This window comes from Henckelia pumila, chromosome 3 (genome assembly GCF_033568475.1).
Source record: "Henckelia pumila isolate YLH828 chromosome 3, ASM3356847v2, whole genome shotgun sequence".
NCBI lineage: Eukaryota > Viridiplantae > Streptophyta > Magnoliopsida > Lamiales > Gesneriaceae > Henckelia > Henckelia pumila.
Genome location: NC_133122.1, coordinates 151,433,656 through 151,451,569, shown reverse-complemented (window position 1 = coordinate 151,451,569; position 17,914 = coordinate 151,433,656). Strand labels below are relative to the sequence as shown.

Below are 17,914 nucleotides of genomic sequence, written 5' to 3'. Positions count from 1 at the left end.
TTAAATTATAAGGACCTAAATAAATAAATAAAACATGAAAAATAAAGATCATAAATAATCACATATCTACAACATAAACATTTTTTTGAGTAACATATTTATTCTTTTTTATAATGTTATTATATATAAATAAAATTTATTACGGTTTTTTTAATACAAAAAATATCTACTTTAGAATATAGAGTTTTTTCATAAAAATAATATAATATGTTTTTTAAAATTAAAATATTCTATAAATATTTAAATAAGCACATTTCTTAATGTGTTTTCTAATATTTTTTTAAAATAACATTTATTAAATATCTTTGATACTAAATAACTGATTTGATATCAAATCTGATTAATTATTTACTTTTATTTAACAATAAAATATGAACTTGACAAATTTTAATTTTCTTAAAATATCAAATATAAATATGTAATATATATTGTTGGATTTAGAACACAAACAATCTTGATTTTGATGACAACAAAATTTGTTATTGTGTTTTTAACATATTTACTCTAAGTGTGAAGTTGATAACTCAAGATGGAAGTCAAAACTCAAAGTTAGCAAAACTGAATCTCTGGCGAGTCTATTTTTTTGATGGTATCTCATAGATCAAAGATGCAAATGATTATCTGCCAAAACAAATGCAAATAAAACTCAATTTAGAACATATTGTATTTCACATCAGTTGAGTAAAATCAAATGTTATCTTGGTCAAACTGACGTCGCAATACCAAACTGAATTGCACCAGTTTAGCAGAAAAACAGAATCAGTTTACCTCGAGCATTTCTGGTATTTTGGTCATATCTTGCAGCTCGATTATTCGAATGGAACGATTCACCCTGCGTTGGAAAGATAAGACAATGAACTACAAATCTTATTCATAAGTTGGAGATTGAATCGGATCCTAAGGAGATTCTAAACTGCCTTGAAGTTACTGGTACAGAACTGAAATTCTGCAGAGCAGAATTCTGGCACAGTCTGGTATATTGAGCATAATTCTCTCATATGAAATCTAAATCGAGTTATTCTTGATTCCGTGAAAACAAAAAGAAAGGGCTACAATGTTCATGTTTATCACTTTGCCTAAAAATCAACAGATCAAGACATATAATACTAAACTTATCATATGCACTCAACTGATCCTGTGCTAAACCGATTTTGAACCGTTCTGGTATTTCGAGCACAATTTTTGCATATGAACTCCAAATGGATTGATTCTGGTGGCGTTGGAAAGTATGTTTTAAATACTAAATGTTAACAATAAATAACAAAGAATAAAAAATACATATGGTATAAAAATTAATCTTGAAACTCTAATTTTAATTTTAGTTTTTAATTTTTTTTTTCAATTTGAATATAAAGATAAAACATAAAATATTTTTTAAAAATAGAGTTTCATCTACTATTTTTATGTTTTATATTTTTCACAATATTTTGTTATAAATTTTATTTATTTTAAGTCCCTAAAATTTAATATCATAAATTAGTCCTCACAAATATATTTAACTATAAAATAAATGACAAGGACTAATTTTGTTACAATTTTTAAAGTTTAAGGACTAAAAGTGTTGTGTTGAAATGTTTAGAGACCAAAAGTGGTTTGATATGAAAGTATGGGGACTAAAAATATATTTTTCCCTAACTTTTAAAAATTTAGTTGCATCCTAACAATAAACAAATTGAACCTCACAACCTTGGCCAAATCCAACAAACACCAGTTGTCCGATAACATTCAAAATTTTTAATCCAAAACATTCTTAATCTGCACAAAAATTGTGGTGAGACACATCAATTTTGTGAAAAAATCTCCTATTACTTATAAAAAGATATTTAATATATAAATCATTACTTGTTATAAGATTCACTCGTCTTACGAATAAAAATATATGAAATAGTTTTGCAAATAGCAGTAGACCCACTAATTAATATTATCTAATTAAAATGATACATCGGCTATGTTTGGATTTGGTGGACTTTTTTTAAAAAAAGTGTTTTTTTATGCTATAATTTTTTGCTTTTGAAAAAGCTCTAATTTTGACTTAAAAAAGTACTTTTTTAAGCACTTATTTTGCTATAACAAAAAAAAGGCTTTTTTTTTTTAAAAAAGTAATTTTCTGGTATAACTTGTCAAACCAAAGGGCCATCGTTATCACATCTACAAAAGGCCACTGCATATATATAGTATATAGATTTGAAATATGACAATTTGAATCACAGAATATAAAATGGAAAGATCCCAACTTTCTCTTTTACACGTTCTTCTTTTTATGCATTTAGGTATCCCTCTCCCCATTTCTTTGCGCATTTTGATGCCTTAACTTAATCTATATGCACGAATGCTGCGGAAGAAAAGAAAGTGATCGTGAAGCAAATGCATCACAATACACTGTTTTTCTGTTCTTTCCTTTGCATGATTGATCCTGTTTTGAGGTTGGTGTGGTTGGAGTTTTGCCCCTTTAAATTTATTTCTGCTGAAACATATTCTTTCTGGGGTTTCATTTCACATGTTTTGTTTTTGTTTCGGGCTTTTCAGATACTGCTTGATTCTTTAATCCGATTTTCAAGACTTTGATCCGTATTGCATGAAGGTGAGTTATGGAATGATGTAGCTACTTGTTTTGATTCTTTTGTGTTTGTACATTGTTTCATTTCTTGACCTAATGGCTAATTATAGTTGCCTTTTTTTTTTCTTACTGAATTTAATGGATATGGCAGATTTGAAAGGGCAGATTGCTTTTCGAAAGAAAGAATTTGGGAAGTGGGTATTGGATTATTGGAGATTTTAGTTAAGATGGGGAAACGTGAGGTTTTTTCAATCAAATGGTGTTTTAGATCAGTTTTCAATCATCCATTCCTTTTGGGTATGCTTTGTTTCTTGATATTTTTGTACAGAACATCTCCTTTTATTTTTTCGTTATTGGTATCCGCATCTCCTGTCCTTGTATGCACTGCTGTTTTACTTGGAACCCTTCTAAGTTTTGGACAATCGAGCATACCCGAGATTGAAATGGAAGTGAAAACTACCTGTGACGCTTTTTTGATAAAAAAGGGTGCTTCAGGAGGCGCTACTGTTTTTGAGAAAAATGAGAGATATTATGCTGAATACAGTGATAAGAAAATGGATGTGATGGAGGAGTTGATCGGGAAAGCCAGATTCACTGATGGTAAGTTAGATGAGAGTTTGATGAAAGAAATCTTGTGGGAAACTGAGCTGGAAAACTGTGGAAATCTGAAAGCAAACAGAGAGTCAGGTAATATGGATTCAGAGCAAACGAGTGAATGGGATAAAGAGAGAATTGGTGATGGGGAGGCCATGGAAAACCACTATGCTTCACTTCCGAAGATGAGTGATGATGAACATCTTGAATTGGACGATGAGACATCGGTGGCAGATTCTTTTGATTCCGAGAGAGTAAACATAGATACTTTGGATTCTCCTCCTCATTCTCATGAAGATAAGGAGAAAGAAGAGGATGAAGAGGAGGAAGAGGATGATGATTCAGATTTGGGTTCGGATGTGGCTGAAAGTTCCTCTCCAGATGCTTCCATGGCTGACATAATGCCAATGCTCGATGAACTTCACCCTCTTTTGGATGAAGACGCTCCACAACCTGTTCATACATCCCATGATGGTTCTGATGCAGCATCTGAACTGTCTTTAGAAGCCAGTACTAGTAGTCATGAGTCAGATGATGAGTTTGAAAATCATGAGGTTTTGGAAGTTGCAAATGAAGATATTGAAGATGGTGAAGATGAAGAAGATGCACAAGGAGACTACGAAGAGCAGGCAAAGTCTGCTATTACATGGACAGAAGAGGATCAAAAGAATCTCATGGATCTCGGAAGCTCAGAAATTGAAAGAAACCAACGGTTGGAAAATTTAATTTTGAGGAGGAAATCTAGGAAGAATATTAGCATGGTGCCAGAAATAAACTTGATAGACTTTGAAAATTCTGATTTTTCGTTCAACATTCCTCCCATTTCAACAGTGAGACAAAATCCGTTCGACCTTCCTCATGGTTCATATGATAATTCAGGGATACCTCCTATTCCTGGTTCAGCTCCTTCTATTTTATTGGCGAGGCGGAACCCTTTCGACATTCCTTATGACTCAAGTGAAAAGAAGCCTAATCTTATGAGAGATGGAATCCAAGAATCATTTTCCATGGTTCAACCAAGAGAGCAATTGTTTCGAAGAAGGGAAAGTTTTAATGTGGGACCTTCATTCTTTGCACCCAACAGGCAAGACAGACAAGAAACCAAATGGAGGCCTTATTTTGCTCCTGAGCGAATGGTTTCTGAAGAATCTAGCTATTCAATAATTCAAAGACAATCAAGTGAACTAAGTGAGTCCAAGGTGAGTTCTGTTCCTGAAACAGAATCACTTGGATCAGTAGAGTTAGAGGATAGGAAGCTCTCAGAAGAAGATACCTCAAAAGAACTAGAACCCATTGTTGGAATGACCGATGTCTTAGAAGAGAGATCATCCATGGAGCGAGAACGGGTTTCCAATGGGGAACCAGCACATCAAGAAAACTCACCTCAAGAACCAGAGTCTAGTTCTGAGATGGAGCATGTTGGGCATGGTAGCCTGTCTTCGGAAGATGAAGGATCTCTGGAACTAGCCAAAGCTGAGAAGAGTGACTCAGAAGTTGATGAAATTGATTTTCAATTTGGGGATGTTGAACACTGTCACAAGGAAACAAGTGCAACACAACCTCTGGGAGTTGAGGCTGCCGAATATCATCCAAATCCTGACAATGTTGAAAGATACAGTAGCATTTCAAGCTCTTCATCACTGTCAGAAGTTAGTGAAAGGGTCTTCAATGAAACAGGAGCAGAACAGCCGTCAATGTTGGAGGCAAGAACCAGTGACACTGCTGAAGAACCAAGAATCTCAATCCAAACTTCTTTACGAAGTAATGATTCAATTGCTACATTAGTTGATGGTGTTTTACAAAGGGAGCCTGTTTATGATTCGAGCCCCACAGGCATTACAAAGAACTTCTCATCATCGTATATTTCTTCTTCAGATGTGCATGCCGATTCTGATCTAAGTTTGCCACCTTTATTGGTCAAGAGGACGGTATCTTTTATTGAGAGACAATCGCCAATCATCCATGATCCTGTAAACGAACATGAATCAGGACAGATAGATGTTGTCAATATGGTAGAAAATGATGACATATGCTCTGGTCTCTCAAATGTTGATCAGATATTGAAAGAATCAGTTGAAGCTTCTGTAGAGGATAATCCGATGGGCCAACATGCTCAGGGTCAAGTTCCTTGTTCAAATGCTGATAAAAACCAGTTCAAATCTTCTGAACATGAAAATCCAGGCAAATCAGAGGAAAAGCATTTACTGATTTGGGAAAAAGAGAGTCTAGTTCAAAGCAATTCTCGGCAGTCCGAGGGTCAGTTTATTGAGGAGCATTCAATGAATGAGGAAGAAACTGTTCGATCACCAAATTCTGATGCCGATGACTACCATGAAGCATATGAGAAATTAATTTCTACACCTTCTGCTGGAGGAAATGTGACTCTCTTTTATGATAAAATAGTACAGGAGCCAACTTTTGAGCATCTTATTCAAGCTAAGGTGAGAAGAGACCTTTCAGGATTTTTCAGTCCTCTTTTCATCTATTCTAGTCTTGCCTACTGATGAACAACTTGTTGCAATTAAATAATAATATGGAGTGATTTGTTCACAAAAAGGTCTCGATAACCTGTTTATGGATTTATGTTGATTTCTACCATTAACATTTTTCTTTGCATGTGTTTATACATTTGCAGATTTTGTTTTCTGAAATCTAATTAAAGAATTCTAGATCAATAGCTAGGTCTAAAGCATCTGCCTCAAGAATCGATGACACTGTTTTATCATCAATGCCTACTCAAATTCTTGGGTGTATTCTATTTCTGGATGCAACATCCTTGTTTGTGCTTTTGAAGCCTCTTAAAACTTCTTTATGAAACTGTTCGCAAAATAACTGATCATGGTGTTGAGTGTATTCCCTTATTAATATTTAGTTACACTTTATCAAACATGTGCCATGTTTTCCAAAACAGAATGCAGTAAGCAATATTTGATGTCTGGAAATTGTTACTGCTTCATAATATTTGTACATATAGAAATCTATTGACGTGTAAATATGCAGGTACAAAACAGCTCAATCTTGTGTGAGGAAGGTCGAACTGTACAGATTGTGAAAATTCGAGAGATTCAGGAGGTTAACCTTGATATCTCATCAAATGTAGATTCTCCACTAAGCCCTGATTTTATTTCTATCCCATCGAGTGCTTCAGAAGCTGCTAGCCCCCGTGTTGATATGCAGACAATAATCCACGAGGAGGATGAGATCAAGAACATCAATGAAGAAATGATGGTGGAATTAGATGGTGTCGGGGGCTTCAGTGTGAGAAAATGGAAACTGGGTTCAAATGACCTTGAGAAACACGTAGATTGTGTTGGAGAAACTAGCGATATGAGAGTCGATGATATTAACCTTGCCGAAGTAAATAAAATAGAACATGAAATGCATTTAGAGAAGTCAAGGGAGGTGATTGATACATATGAAGAGGACATCGAATGTGTTTCAAAGATAACAATGCTAGAAAGTGGTGCAGCTGAACATAACGATATCTTGAATAAAGAGTTAACTGATGGGGACAGCCAGGATTCTTCTGATCAGGATACATCCGAAAAGAAAATTATACTTCCCAAAGAAGATTTTCTTTGTAAGAAAGCTGAATCAATGTCCATGGATACTATAGTCACGGTTGAAGGTGCTGAGGCATTGTATCGAGCTCGAGTTGATATAGATACAGCTTCTGGAATGCTCCAACTAAAAACAGGTGCCCAAATCAGTGATGAGGATATCAAATGGCCCATTGTCTTGGAACCTCCTGAAACCAAGTTTGAGATCGGAAACACGTCATCCGAGCGTTATGATGATGGAAAAGTGAACGTAAATTCAAAAGTGTCAGACTCAGAAAATGAGCTATCAATTCTTGAGGTGACATCAGTTGAAGTTGGTGGAGTTCCATCTGGGAAGCCATATCATGGAGTTGAATCACCTGATAATGTACATTCAACTAAATCAGGTAAATCTAAGGGTAAATATTCAAAAAGTTCAAGTTCAAGTTCAAGTTTTGAATCGAGTTCGAGTGATTCTGATAGGGAGTAAGAATCCCATACTGGGAAAAATCACATTCTTTGAGTCCCTATTTACTTCTCACAATCCCCATTCGTGATTTCATCATTAGCTACTTATATATGTTTCTTCAAGAACGAGTTTTTATTCAATTTGTTGGAGATATGAGGTCTGTTGAGGTATCCTTTTGTGTTTCACATTTCTTTACTTCTCATGAAATCATTTTTGCTTCTTGGTGAGTGCATACTCATCAACATGTTTAGCTGATCGAATCGAACAAGCATTCTGCCCGGAATTTGCGTTTGTTCATCATTTTCTTATGGTGAAGAGTTTATTTTGTAATCTCTGAGATTTTTTCTGTATTTGAATGTATAATGACGATCTGAGTGCAGTTTTTTGATAAATATTGTTTGAGTTCTACATTGTTTTTTGGGTAAAAATTGTTATTGTTCTCTTCTTGATTTTTTTTCCCCAAAAAAAAAAATTTAACAAAAACTATGCATTACATCTCTAGAAATGAGTCGCAAATTACATATTTTGAAATCCAAGATGGTAAATCACAGTTGGCCCACTCGAAATCTGTCGAAAGTATTAATGATTTTAGGAGCTAACATATGTGTGACTTCGTTTGTAAATCTAGTCATGTGATTTCTCAAAACTTGACCGAATCTCCAAAACTACTGTTTCTTTAGGTCATCGCTCTTCACTAAGTTGTCTCTAAGTTGACGCTTGAACTGCCTAGAGAGAATCCGAAAAAATACAAATATTGGTATAAGCAACCAGCAAACAGAAATCCATTCGAAATCGAATGTCCCAATTCTGCACCTTTTTCCAACCCTGGAAAACAAATTAAGCTAGCATTGGCTCCCAACACTCTGCCCCTGAAAATTGCGAATCACAGCTGCTGCATGTTATCTATGGATGTGATTATTGGTCAAAAAATTCAAATTATTTTTTAAATGAGCTCAACTTATTGCATCTATATATAGAGTACAAGGCTTATAAATTACTATATTTGATAGATATTTGATGTTATATATATTTTTCTCATCCTCTACTACAAAATGTCTAGTTACAATTTCAATTTTATGGCATGGAATGATCTTACACATTTGTTACCGGGCTATGTTGACTATCTATAAAGTGAGAAACAGTTTAACCACATGTTAATTTTTATTTTTTAAAAAAACAAAAATTAACCAACTAAATAAGTACCCAATATGTCTATACGATCAATAAAGCAAGAGCTCATAATCAAATGTTTTTTGGTTAATCTTTTTTTCTTAATCTCAAACTTACCTTTCACATTTTAAATTTATTAATAATCAGAACACACTCATTACGTGTGTGTAATAAATGTTATTTATATAAATTGTAATATATTTTTCATTATATAATATTTTAATAACTTATATATATATATATATATATATATATATATATTAGGGCAAATTATATTTAGTTGTTAATTATCAAAAATAAAATCACGATTTTAGATTTTAATAGTTCTTAATTATTCCTTTTAAGTTAGTCTTTATAAATCAGTTAACTTCCCACTAAATTCAAAGGATAATATTTGAATAATGAACCAAAAGGTAGTTAACTAATAGAGTCTCTTGCTTTATTGATAGTATATATATATATATATGACATCATAAAAATTTAAAAAATATTATGCTTGAGTTAGCTTTTTTTCTTTATGTTTTTGCTTCTTCTTCTTCTTCTTCTTTTTTTTTTTAATACAACTAGCCATTTTTAGTAGAAATTGTAACTGAAAACGTTACTCATAGAGTGTTTGAAAAAGATTATCTTTTTGTGGAAGTGATTAAATTTATATATTATAAAAAAATTAAGAAAAATCAAAAGTTGGTAGTGTTTGGAAAAAATGTGAAAATCTAAAAATCAAAGTTGGGTAGTGTTTGATAAATAAGTGATTAGAGTGATTTTAACATTGAATTTTTTTATTAGAATCACTTTTGGAGAATCATAATCACCATATGACTAGCTTTTGAATTTCAATTAAGTTAAGCATAAGCTAACACATAATTTGAGTTTAAGGTAGTGTTTTGTCTTTAGATTCTAGGAATCACTTCTCAGCTTTTTCTTAACAAAATTTTGAAATTTTGTGGAAGAAAGTTGGAAAGTGCTTCTTAGAAGCTCTTCCAAACATTACCTAAGAAACACACAAAAATGATTTTTTAAAGCCAAAATTTAACAATAATTTTTTTTAATGATTGCAAACAATCCCTAAATTAATTACCCCGAAAACACCTTATATCCATATTATTTAGTTCATGAGATGAAATGATAAACTATATGTAATATAGTGATGGTATATGGATATATATATATTGAAAAATAGAATGATAAAAAAATCTAATAATTTGTCAAAGTTGAGCCAAATGGTAAATGAAATAAAAAAAAAAAACACTCCAATAATTTGATGTGTTATTATTCTTAGTGCCAAACGATACTATTATTATACATAAAATTCATCAAAACATGATTCGATCAGGAATTGTGGGTTGAGTCCATATTAATATAAAGATATATTTTACTGTTGAACTTAAAAGTCCAAAATTGACTTGAATATGTAGGATCTATATACTCTATGGATCCAACACTATCAAATTAAATTTGAATTATTAGATACGATATAAGGATACTAATTACTGTTCTGTCAGCATCTCGTTTCGAGTCAAATTTGGATGATCAATTAGGGCAGTGAATGGATTTATTTTAATTGACAGTTCTTTGTGCTTTGTAAAATACTTAATCAGCACAACACGTTAGATGGTCACGATAAATATAATAAAAAAAAAATTGGGAAATTAACCTTGGTCAACATTTTTTTAAAAAATTGACCACCCCAAGTGATATGAATTGCATTAGGGGAGGTCATTTTTTTAAAAAAATATTGAGCACGGTTAAAAAAAAAAAAAAAAATACCCCTCATGGTATCAAAATTGGTATTATATATATATATATATATAAATCAATATACATATATTCTTTTGACGACAAAGAGAATGGGAAGAAAGTATATGACACGCTTCTCTCATCTTACCGATGCATCTGAGCGCATACAATTACATACAACTGTACCCCAAGAGACGGGATTCTTACAGAATTGCTTCTATCTGATGTCAACGATCTAGAAGAAATTTGAACCATGGAAGGTATAATTGCACTTGAGATTTTCCTGCTATATGAACCCTAATTTTGTTTTTTTAGAAATGGTGGAGCTTTGAAGTTGGATCACTCTGGGTCTACTGAATTCTGACTTGATTGTGCCACATCTTTCGATCGTGTCCCGAAATTATTTTTACTTTGTTTTTTTTCTTTGTTATTCACAGTTTCATCTGGCTTCAATTTTTTTTTTTGGGAGTTGTTGCTATGTGCATGGTGAAATTTTCTCGATTTTCATCAGATTTTTTAGTTCGTGATGGTGTGTGTTGGTGGGGAAGTTGACTGGTGGATGAAAAAATTATGGGTAATGTCCCTGGAGTAAGTTGATATTGGGTTTCCTGGTCCTACCTTCGCCGGCGAAGCAGCGAGGAGGTCAGTTTCAAGGTTTTGATGCTAGTTTATTGTGAATGAAGCCATTGACCTCGGGAAAGCTGCCCATAATTTGTTCAACCAGACTGGAGCCCGGATTAGTCTCGACCCATTGTGATTATTAGAACCAAGGATTCTAAGGGAAAAAAAAAATGTCTTGGCCCTCCAGAGTGTGTGGATGTACACTTTTTCGCTTTTGTCTGATACACAAATACAGGTGAAGGATTGTATAAAACTTTTGACAAGTTATGATTCTAACCTAAGAGGATTTGTGTAATTGAATGTGCATTATTTTATTGGTGCACGGGCAAGAGCGAAGTGTGTATCCGAGTTTCCTATTAAAAAAAAAAAGAGTGAAGTGTGTGTCCTTGTATTTGGTGCAGCTGGTTTGTATTGTAATTGGAAACGACCTGACTTCTGCTATGCTGAGTGCATCAACATAAGAGTGTCATGTCTGCTAGGCCCAAAATAAGACGCTTTATGTTCATATTTGCGTTGATGTTCTTAAGCTTTCATTATTTTTAATCCCGAGAAGGAATCTTGATGCATAGTTTATAGAATATAGAGATTCTTTAATAATTCTTAAGATTCAGCAAAATGGTAAAAGTTCTATGGAAGTTATTCATGTTACACAGGATCAATAAAAGAAATACAGGGTTCAGTTTACTCGAGCAATCTGCTTAACGAATTTATAATATTCAGGCAGAAGAAGTCTGCATATTTCCCTTGTACTTTCCAAAACTACATTTATATTTTCTTGCCAGTTTTTTATCCACATATGTCAATAGGTCATTATGTTGGAATTGTTCCCTTTCTTAAACTATGGTGGATTCTTCTAGATTCACCATGAGAAAATTAACATTACAGTCCAAATGGATCTCGTATCGTTTCCCATAAATTTCTTGTTTGTCTTTTCTGGCATCATTACGTGGTTAAGATTACTAATTTAGATAGCAATGGCTTCTGGTTCACATTCCTCACAATATTTTCTGCCAAAAATACCATACATATTGGGGTAAATGCATTCAGTACCCAAAATTTTGGGTTAATGCCTGATCGATAGACCAGTTTGAGGAGATGATAGACAAATTTGTCTTGTCTGAATGATTTTCACCTGTGGCGAAAGATGTCTACCTGCTTCTCTTTGAAATGACCTATCCCTCGGCCTATTCATAATTCAGTTCTGCTTATTTTCACCTGGTGTCGGAATGAATTTATTTTCCATCATCCGTTCAGTTTCATCTCAAATTTAAATTCATCCTCGAGTAAAGTCGTATGGTGACTTGTGACTAACAATTTTATTTACAGGTGTGTCACCCGATCAGGATTCGGTGGATTCTGCTACACAAAAGCTGAGTATTTCGTCAGGTGATAGGACTCATGATAGGAAGGAGTTTCTCCGCAGATTTGTTAACAGTGAAATCTTAAATGCAAATCTTACAGAATGGTTTGAGGATATTTCAGAAAATGGTGCGCCTCCTGTCTTTGATGTTCCTTTTGAGTTGGTAGATTTACAAAAGTTTGATTATGCATTAGAAGGGGTACCCTTTCAGCAACTAGTTAGGATGCCTAGCGCTATAAATGCACCGATATCAAACTCTGTAGAATCAGCGGCTTATCTTGCTTTTGAGGACTTCCTGCATGCAAGTGTGAGCGGCTTGTGGGAAGCTTTCTGGGGTCACGAGAATGATCAATTGCCTTTCTACGTTTCCTCATTATATGGTGGGAACTCAAGATTTTACCAAGCAGAAAAGGCTATTTCTAAAGGTAAACTTGGGGGGTTGTGTGCCTCAGCTATAATGCTGAAAAACCCGAGACATCCTCAAGGTAAGTGGGACGATATTGTTGAATTAGCGCTGCTAAGGCCCGATATCGGAAGTCTTACCTCATTAAACGGCAACTACAAGCCCCAACTCTCTATTATAGGTGAAGCTTTGTTCTTTGCTCTTCGTGTATTACTTGCTAGAAGCATTAGCAGGTCGCATAGGCATCTGAATCATAACTCAATATTCGTACTTCTTGTTGATTCTCAATATGGTGGAGTTGTTAAAGTTGAGGGGGATCTGAATAAGTTGGACTTGGATCTTGATAGTGTCTATGAATCTGCTGCCACATGGATCAAGGATCATTCACAAATAGCGATATCCCCGGTCGAAAAGATTTGGAACAAGCTCGGAAATGCTAATTGGAGTGATATTGGTGCTTTACAGGTTCTTTATGCTACATTTCATTCTTTAACTCAATACTGTGGAATGCCTAAGAACACAGTCGAAGATTTAGCTGCGGACCACAGTTCCCGTCTTCAAACGAGGAGAGCCGAAAGGCAATTGAGGGACACGAATGTCGATGGTAATCATTTGCTTCGTTTCCAGCATCGCCCTTCTTCTCCTGAAATTGTAGAATTACAAAATGAAGCCATTAAGTTGGATCCCAAAAAGCCGGTGGAGCTAGAAGTTGGATCCATTTTGTTGATAGAAGATTCAAACCGGCAAAATGGTTATCAGATAGATGAAGTTCTGAATGATGGGGAGATTGTGTTTTATGTCGCGTCTTCTGTTGAAAATCCAGGGAGGAGTCTGTTCCTGCACATTGGCTCACACCCTTCTCACCTTGAGCCGGCATTAGAGGGTATGGAATTATGGTATCAGGTTCAGAGGCAGACTAAAGTGTTGAGTGTTATGAAACAAAAAGGTTTGTCAAGTAAATATATTCCCCGTCTGAATGCATCTGGCCGGGTTGTTCATCCTGGTCAATGTCATAAGCAGAGGTCGGGCCGTAACTGTGAGTACCCTTGGTGTGGGATTCCTGTCTTAGTGACCAGTCCAGTTGGCATGACCATTCCTGACATGGTGAGAGTTAACCAGTTTGGCCCGGATGAGGCCATCAGATGTTGTCATGATTGTTTGTCAGCCCTATCTTCTGCCTCTTCAGCTGGAATTCGGCATGGAGACATAAGACCTGAAAATATAATATGCGTGAAATCTAGCATGGGGCAATGTTATTATGTTCTTATGGGTTGGGGACATGCCATTTTAGAAGATAGAGACCGTCCACCGTTGAATCTTCATTTCTCATCCACTTCTGCTCTTCAAGAGGGGAAGCTATGTTCTGCTTCCGATGCAGAGAGCCTGGTATATACACTGTACTTTTCTTCAGGTGGGGATTTACCCATTCTGGATTCGGTAGAAGGCGCACTGCAATGGAGAGAAATTTCTTGGTCTAGGAGAGTGATTCAGCAGAAACTTGGTGACATCTCCGCTGTCTTGAAAGCATTTGCAGATTATGTTGATAGCCTTTGCGGAACACCTTACCCTGTGGACTATGAAATCTGGCTAAGAAGGTTAAAACGACATATTCGTGATGATGATAATGGAAAGGAAGTTGAGTCGTCCTGTTAGGATTTTGCCTTTGCATTACACTGGCTAGTGTGCTCCCTGTTCCAGGAAAATTTTCCAGTTTAGGATGTTTCGAATTTAAAGTATTTAGGATGCTGTGGTTTGGAGATTGGGCCGTTCATGACATCAGGCTTTTGTAGAAAATTCAACATCCGTGATTTTAAGATCGCTGGTGATGAGACGAAAAGGACCGTGTAGCATCGTTGATGGTTTTTGCACCTTGCTGGACAATCACAATTTCGTTGCTTGTAGAGGCTGTTGCGTATCATCAGTCAAGGCCTCAAGTTTATGTTTGTGTTTAACTTCATGTATGCAGATGAATGATAAGTGTGTATTTAATCATTTTTGGATTTATTTTAGGATCATAAATCATTCATCTATATACATGTATAATCTATTAACTACCATTTGGAAGAAAGTGTTTGGACAATAGTGTCAATGTTTCAATGGCCTACAACTCTTGTAAAGATTGGAGGTCTTAGATTGTTTGATTAGTGCGATTTGTGTTGTGGATACTGGACTTTACGGGGCAAGTATCATTATTTATTGAAATTCACGTTTCCGTAACTCTATTTTATATGCCACGGATTTTTGTACACAACACCCCGTAAATTCATACTGAATCTTGTTGAAATTTACCTGCTGTCGAAACAATGGATTTGGAGGAAGATATTTGATTTTGGAAGAATTTGAAGGATGTTTGAAACGCCAAATTCATTCCCATTACTACATAAATCAACAGATAGTGGATTTGAAATCCACTCAAAATAGATATATCAGGGTCCAAAGCCATCAAATGTAGATATATCAAGGTCAAAGCCATCAAATGTAGATGAATCATGAATCTGAAATCTATGACCTCAAAGTCCTCATTCCAAACACACCCTTGATTTTCAAATAACATAAATCATCTCATGGAAGTTAATACTTTATTGCATATTCTCAAAAAATACAAATAATAGTAATAAAAAAGTTTATTGCAAGTTAATAAGGAATCATGATAAAAGAAATTAGCATAGCATTGCTGCATGTTCTGTCATACCAAGGAATGGCTCTTCAAACATCCAGACTAGAAAACAAACTACAAGCAACAGTCAGCAAATATTCAATTGTCATATTTGAAAGCATTGGTATCTTTTAACCGTTGCCAACATAAATCAGGTTCAGCAACCAAAAGCAATACAATAGAGACCAGAAAAACTTCAGTATTTGCAGGAGATTGAATATATGTTCTGCAATTATTGACATGAAATCCAAACTAAACAAGCCCAATTCTGATCAAAGAGCCAAAGTAATGGAAATTCTGACCAGCATTACACCAGTATGGGTTGAAATAACCAAGAAAAATTGCACAAGTTTTATTCTTCTGCAGCGACAACAGTGACCTCGCCTTTATCCAGCATGTCATAGAATGCCCTCGTCTTTCTTTGCTCGTTCCAGTGGTGCATCTTCCAAAGACTGCCTGCAGCGAGGCCAAGTGCGGTTGCTATGAGTATCTCCTTCACCACGCTTGGTCCTTTCAGAGTGACATGAGCAACCCTAGAGCCAGCCATTTAACTTACCAATAGAGGTGTACAAATCCTAATTTCAGAAACTTTTGTAATTTCAGAAACATAATATCGGAAGGATTTACATAAACGAAAGACTACATTTCAACAAGGTAAATATATTCTAAATCCAGCAAAATACCACAAGACATCATCAAAGTCGGTAAAAAGGTGCTGGCATTCCCAGCGGAGGAGTGAAAGATTGTTGAACTGAACCAAGACACTTGATATTTTGGAAAGAGTTGTTAAAGATGTGCTAAAGCTAATCTCATGAAATTGTTAACTAGTTAACACAATGACAGGAACGATTTTCTGTCCTCGTTTTTCAGTCTACATTAACCACCAAAACACAACCAGACCAAGAACGCAGAAATCAAATGACAAAACTATGAATTCATCCAATCAAAATGGGGGAAAAATAAGTAACAAAGTGAGGAATTTCGAACCCAAATACATACAACACAGGATAAATAAATATATTATGGCGACCCAATAAAACCACAATATCAAATTCAGAGCCGCGATCAAATAATAGCACTTTCTTAAAAGTACAAAATAAATTCCCGGAAGCAGAACGAATTCACACAAAATAAACAAATCTAAAAATGAAAGGGAAATCCATACCTAGAATGAAGCTCAACTTCAAAAAATTTGACTGAATTTCGAGAACGCTTAGATCCGCAGAACCTGCACTGCAAAATTGGAGGACGAAAAATGGTTTCAGGAATTCAAAAATTGGATCGAATCGTATGGATTGTGTTTGTGTGCGAGTGCCGGGGAGAGCGTCTTACATGCGAAATGGAATATCAGCACTCAGTATTTATTTTTTAAATATTGTCATGTTCGTTTTTTTTTTTTTTTTAAATCCTCTTTATTTATATATTGTTTTTGGAAAATAAATTTAGTAATTTATTTATTTTTAAAAAAACAAAGAAACACAACTCGTCCACATAAATTTTATTGTAGACTTCCCGTCTCATTCATGGAGATTCATTCTCTAGGGCTTGGGTGAAACAAGATTTCCTATCTGGGTGTAGGTTTGATCTCCTTGGCCTGGTGCGAAGGAGTATATTTCCTCCATGGATCATGATGAAATTGCTAAAAGAGTGGGGAAACTGAAATTATCCATTGTAGAGCCGATCATCATTCCGGCAGAATTAACAACTTTTGGTCAGCAGAAGATGGAATCTTGCCTAGTGGCAAAAGTGATGTCTGCTAAGGCGGTGAATCGTGAAACTTTTAGAGCCCAAATGCCTAGAATCCTTCAGGCCAAGAAACAGGTCATTATTGAGGTAATTGGGGAAAATTTATTTCTACTGGATTTTGCTTCTCTTATCGATCGTAGACACGCTCTGTATGATGGCCCATGGACATTCTTTAAAGATTTGGTGATTTTCAAAGCTCCCTTGGGCCTTCAGAAGCCAAATGATATGGTATTTGAGGAAGTTCCAATCTGGGTCCAAGTTCATAACATTCCCATAGCATTTATGCATTCCAAAATCATAAGGAATATTGCTGAACGATTGGGTAGGGTGCTTGAAATTGATTCTGGAGAAGATGGACGTTGTACTGGTAAATTTGCCAGAGTTCGTGTCGTTCTGGACTTCCACAAGCCCCTCAAACAGGGGATATGGATCACACCTGAAAATACGACCGAAGAAGTGTGTATTCTCCTTCTATATGAACGTTTACCGAATTTTTGCTTTATGTGTGGGAGGCTCGGCCATACTCTTTGGCACTGTGAACAGAAGGGGGAAGAGGCGATTGAACCACAATTTGGTAATTGATTCGAGCACAGGAGTATTCTGGGGAAAGAAGATCAGTGTTTCCAAAAGGAACCAGTACTGATAGCAGTGATTCTCAAAGAGACGCATCACAGAATATTTCTGATAATGTTGGTGATCCAATGACATTGGTTCCTTATCGCACGCCGAATCCGGAATCAGGATCCTCTCGAGATAAAAGTGAAATGGACGAGAACATTATCAGTGTGTCGGAAAAACGGGTAACAACTCCGTCCCCTACCAGAGCGGTTATGAGTGATAATCTGGTAGTGTCAGATAACCTTGGAGATACACCCATGGTGTCCGAATCTAAGGCAGGGGTGATGTTATGGCAGTTGGTTTAGGGGCTAAACCATAATTTGTTTGGTGGTCTTTTTTATGGGGGAGGGAGTTGCTTAGTAGGGGGCTGTGTTGGAGGGTGGGAAATGGGAAGAAAATATTAGCTAAATCAGATCCGTGGATTCCGAGCTTCCCTTCATTCAA

General features: G+C 35.4%; 4 protein-coding genes across 4 annotated transcripts; 3 read left to right on the top strand and 1 right to left on the bottom strand.

The window, feature by feature from the left end:
* Positions 1 to 2,326: 2,326 nt before the first annotated feature.
* On the top strand, positions 2,327 to 7,432 carry LOC140891701 (uncharacterized). The gene is made up of 4 exons (XM_073300308.1): positions 2,327 to 2,423; positions 2,527 to 2,581; positions 2,709 to 5,592; positions 6,152 to 7,432. Exons 3-4 carry the CDS (start codon positions 2,785 to 2,787, stop codon positions 7,178 to 7,180), a joined length of 3,837 nt encoding a protein of 1,278 aa, XP_073156409.1. The 5' UTR covers positions 2,327 to 2,423; positions 2,527 to 2,581; positions 2,709 to 2,784; the 3' UTR covers positions 7,181 to 7,432.
* Positions 7,433 to 10,171: 2,739 nt separating this feature from the next.
* Positions 10,172 to 14,613, top strand: LOC140887826 (uncharacterized). Its single transcript, XM_073295333.1, has 2 exons — positions 10,172 to 10,326; positions 12,014 to 14,613. Exons 1-2 carry the CDS (start codon positions 10,320 to 10,322, stop codon positions 14,101 to 14,103), a joined length of 2,097 nt encoding a protein of 698 aa, XP_073151434.1. The 5' UTR covers positions 10,172 to 10,319; the 3' UTR covers positions 14,104 to 14,613.
* Positions 14,614 to 15,194: 581 nt separating this feature from the next.
* LOC140886699 (probable cytochrome c oxidase subunit 5C-1) lies at positions 15,195 to 16,500 on the bottom strand. The gene is made up of 3 exons (XM_073293420.1): positions 16,439 to 16,500; positions 16,272 to 16,339; positions 15,195 to 15,681 (listed from the first exon to the last, which is right to left on the bottom strand). The coding sequence occupies exon 3, from the start codon at positions 15,651 to 15,653 to the stop codon at positions 15,459 to 15,461; it is 195 nt and encodes a 64-aa protein (XP_073149521.1). The 5' UTR covers positions 15,654 to 15,681; positions 16,272 to 16,339; positions 16,439 to 16,500; the 3' UTR covers positions 15,195 to 15,458.
* A 226-nt stretch (positions 16,501 to 16,726) lies between these two features.
* On the top strand, positions 16,727 to 17,434 carry LOC140889744 (uncharacterized). The gene has a single exon (XM_073297465.1). The coding sequence runs from the start codon at positions 16,727 to 16,729 to the stop codon at positions 17,432 to 17,434; it is 708 nt and encodes a 235-aa protein (XP_073153566.1).
* The last annotated feature ends 480 nt before the right edge of the window (positions 17,435 to 17,914 follow it).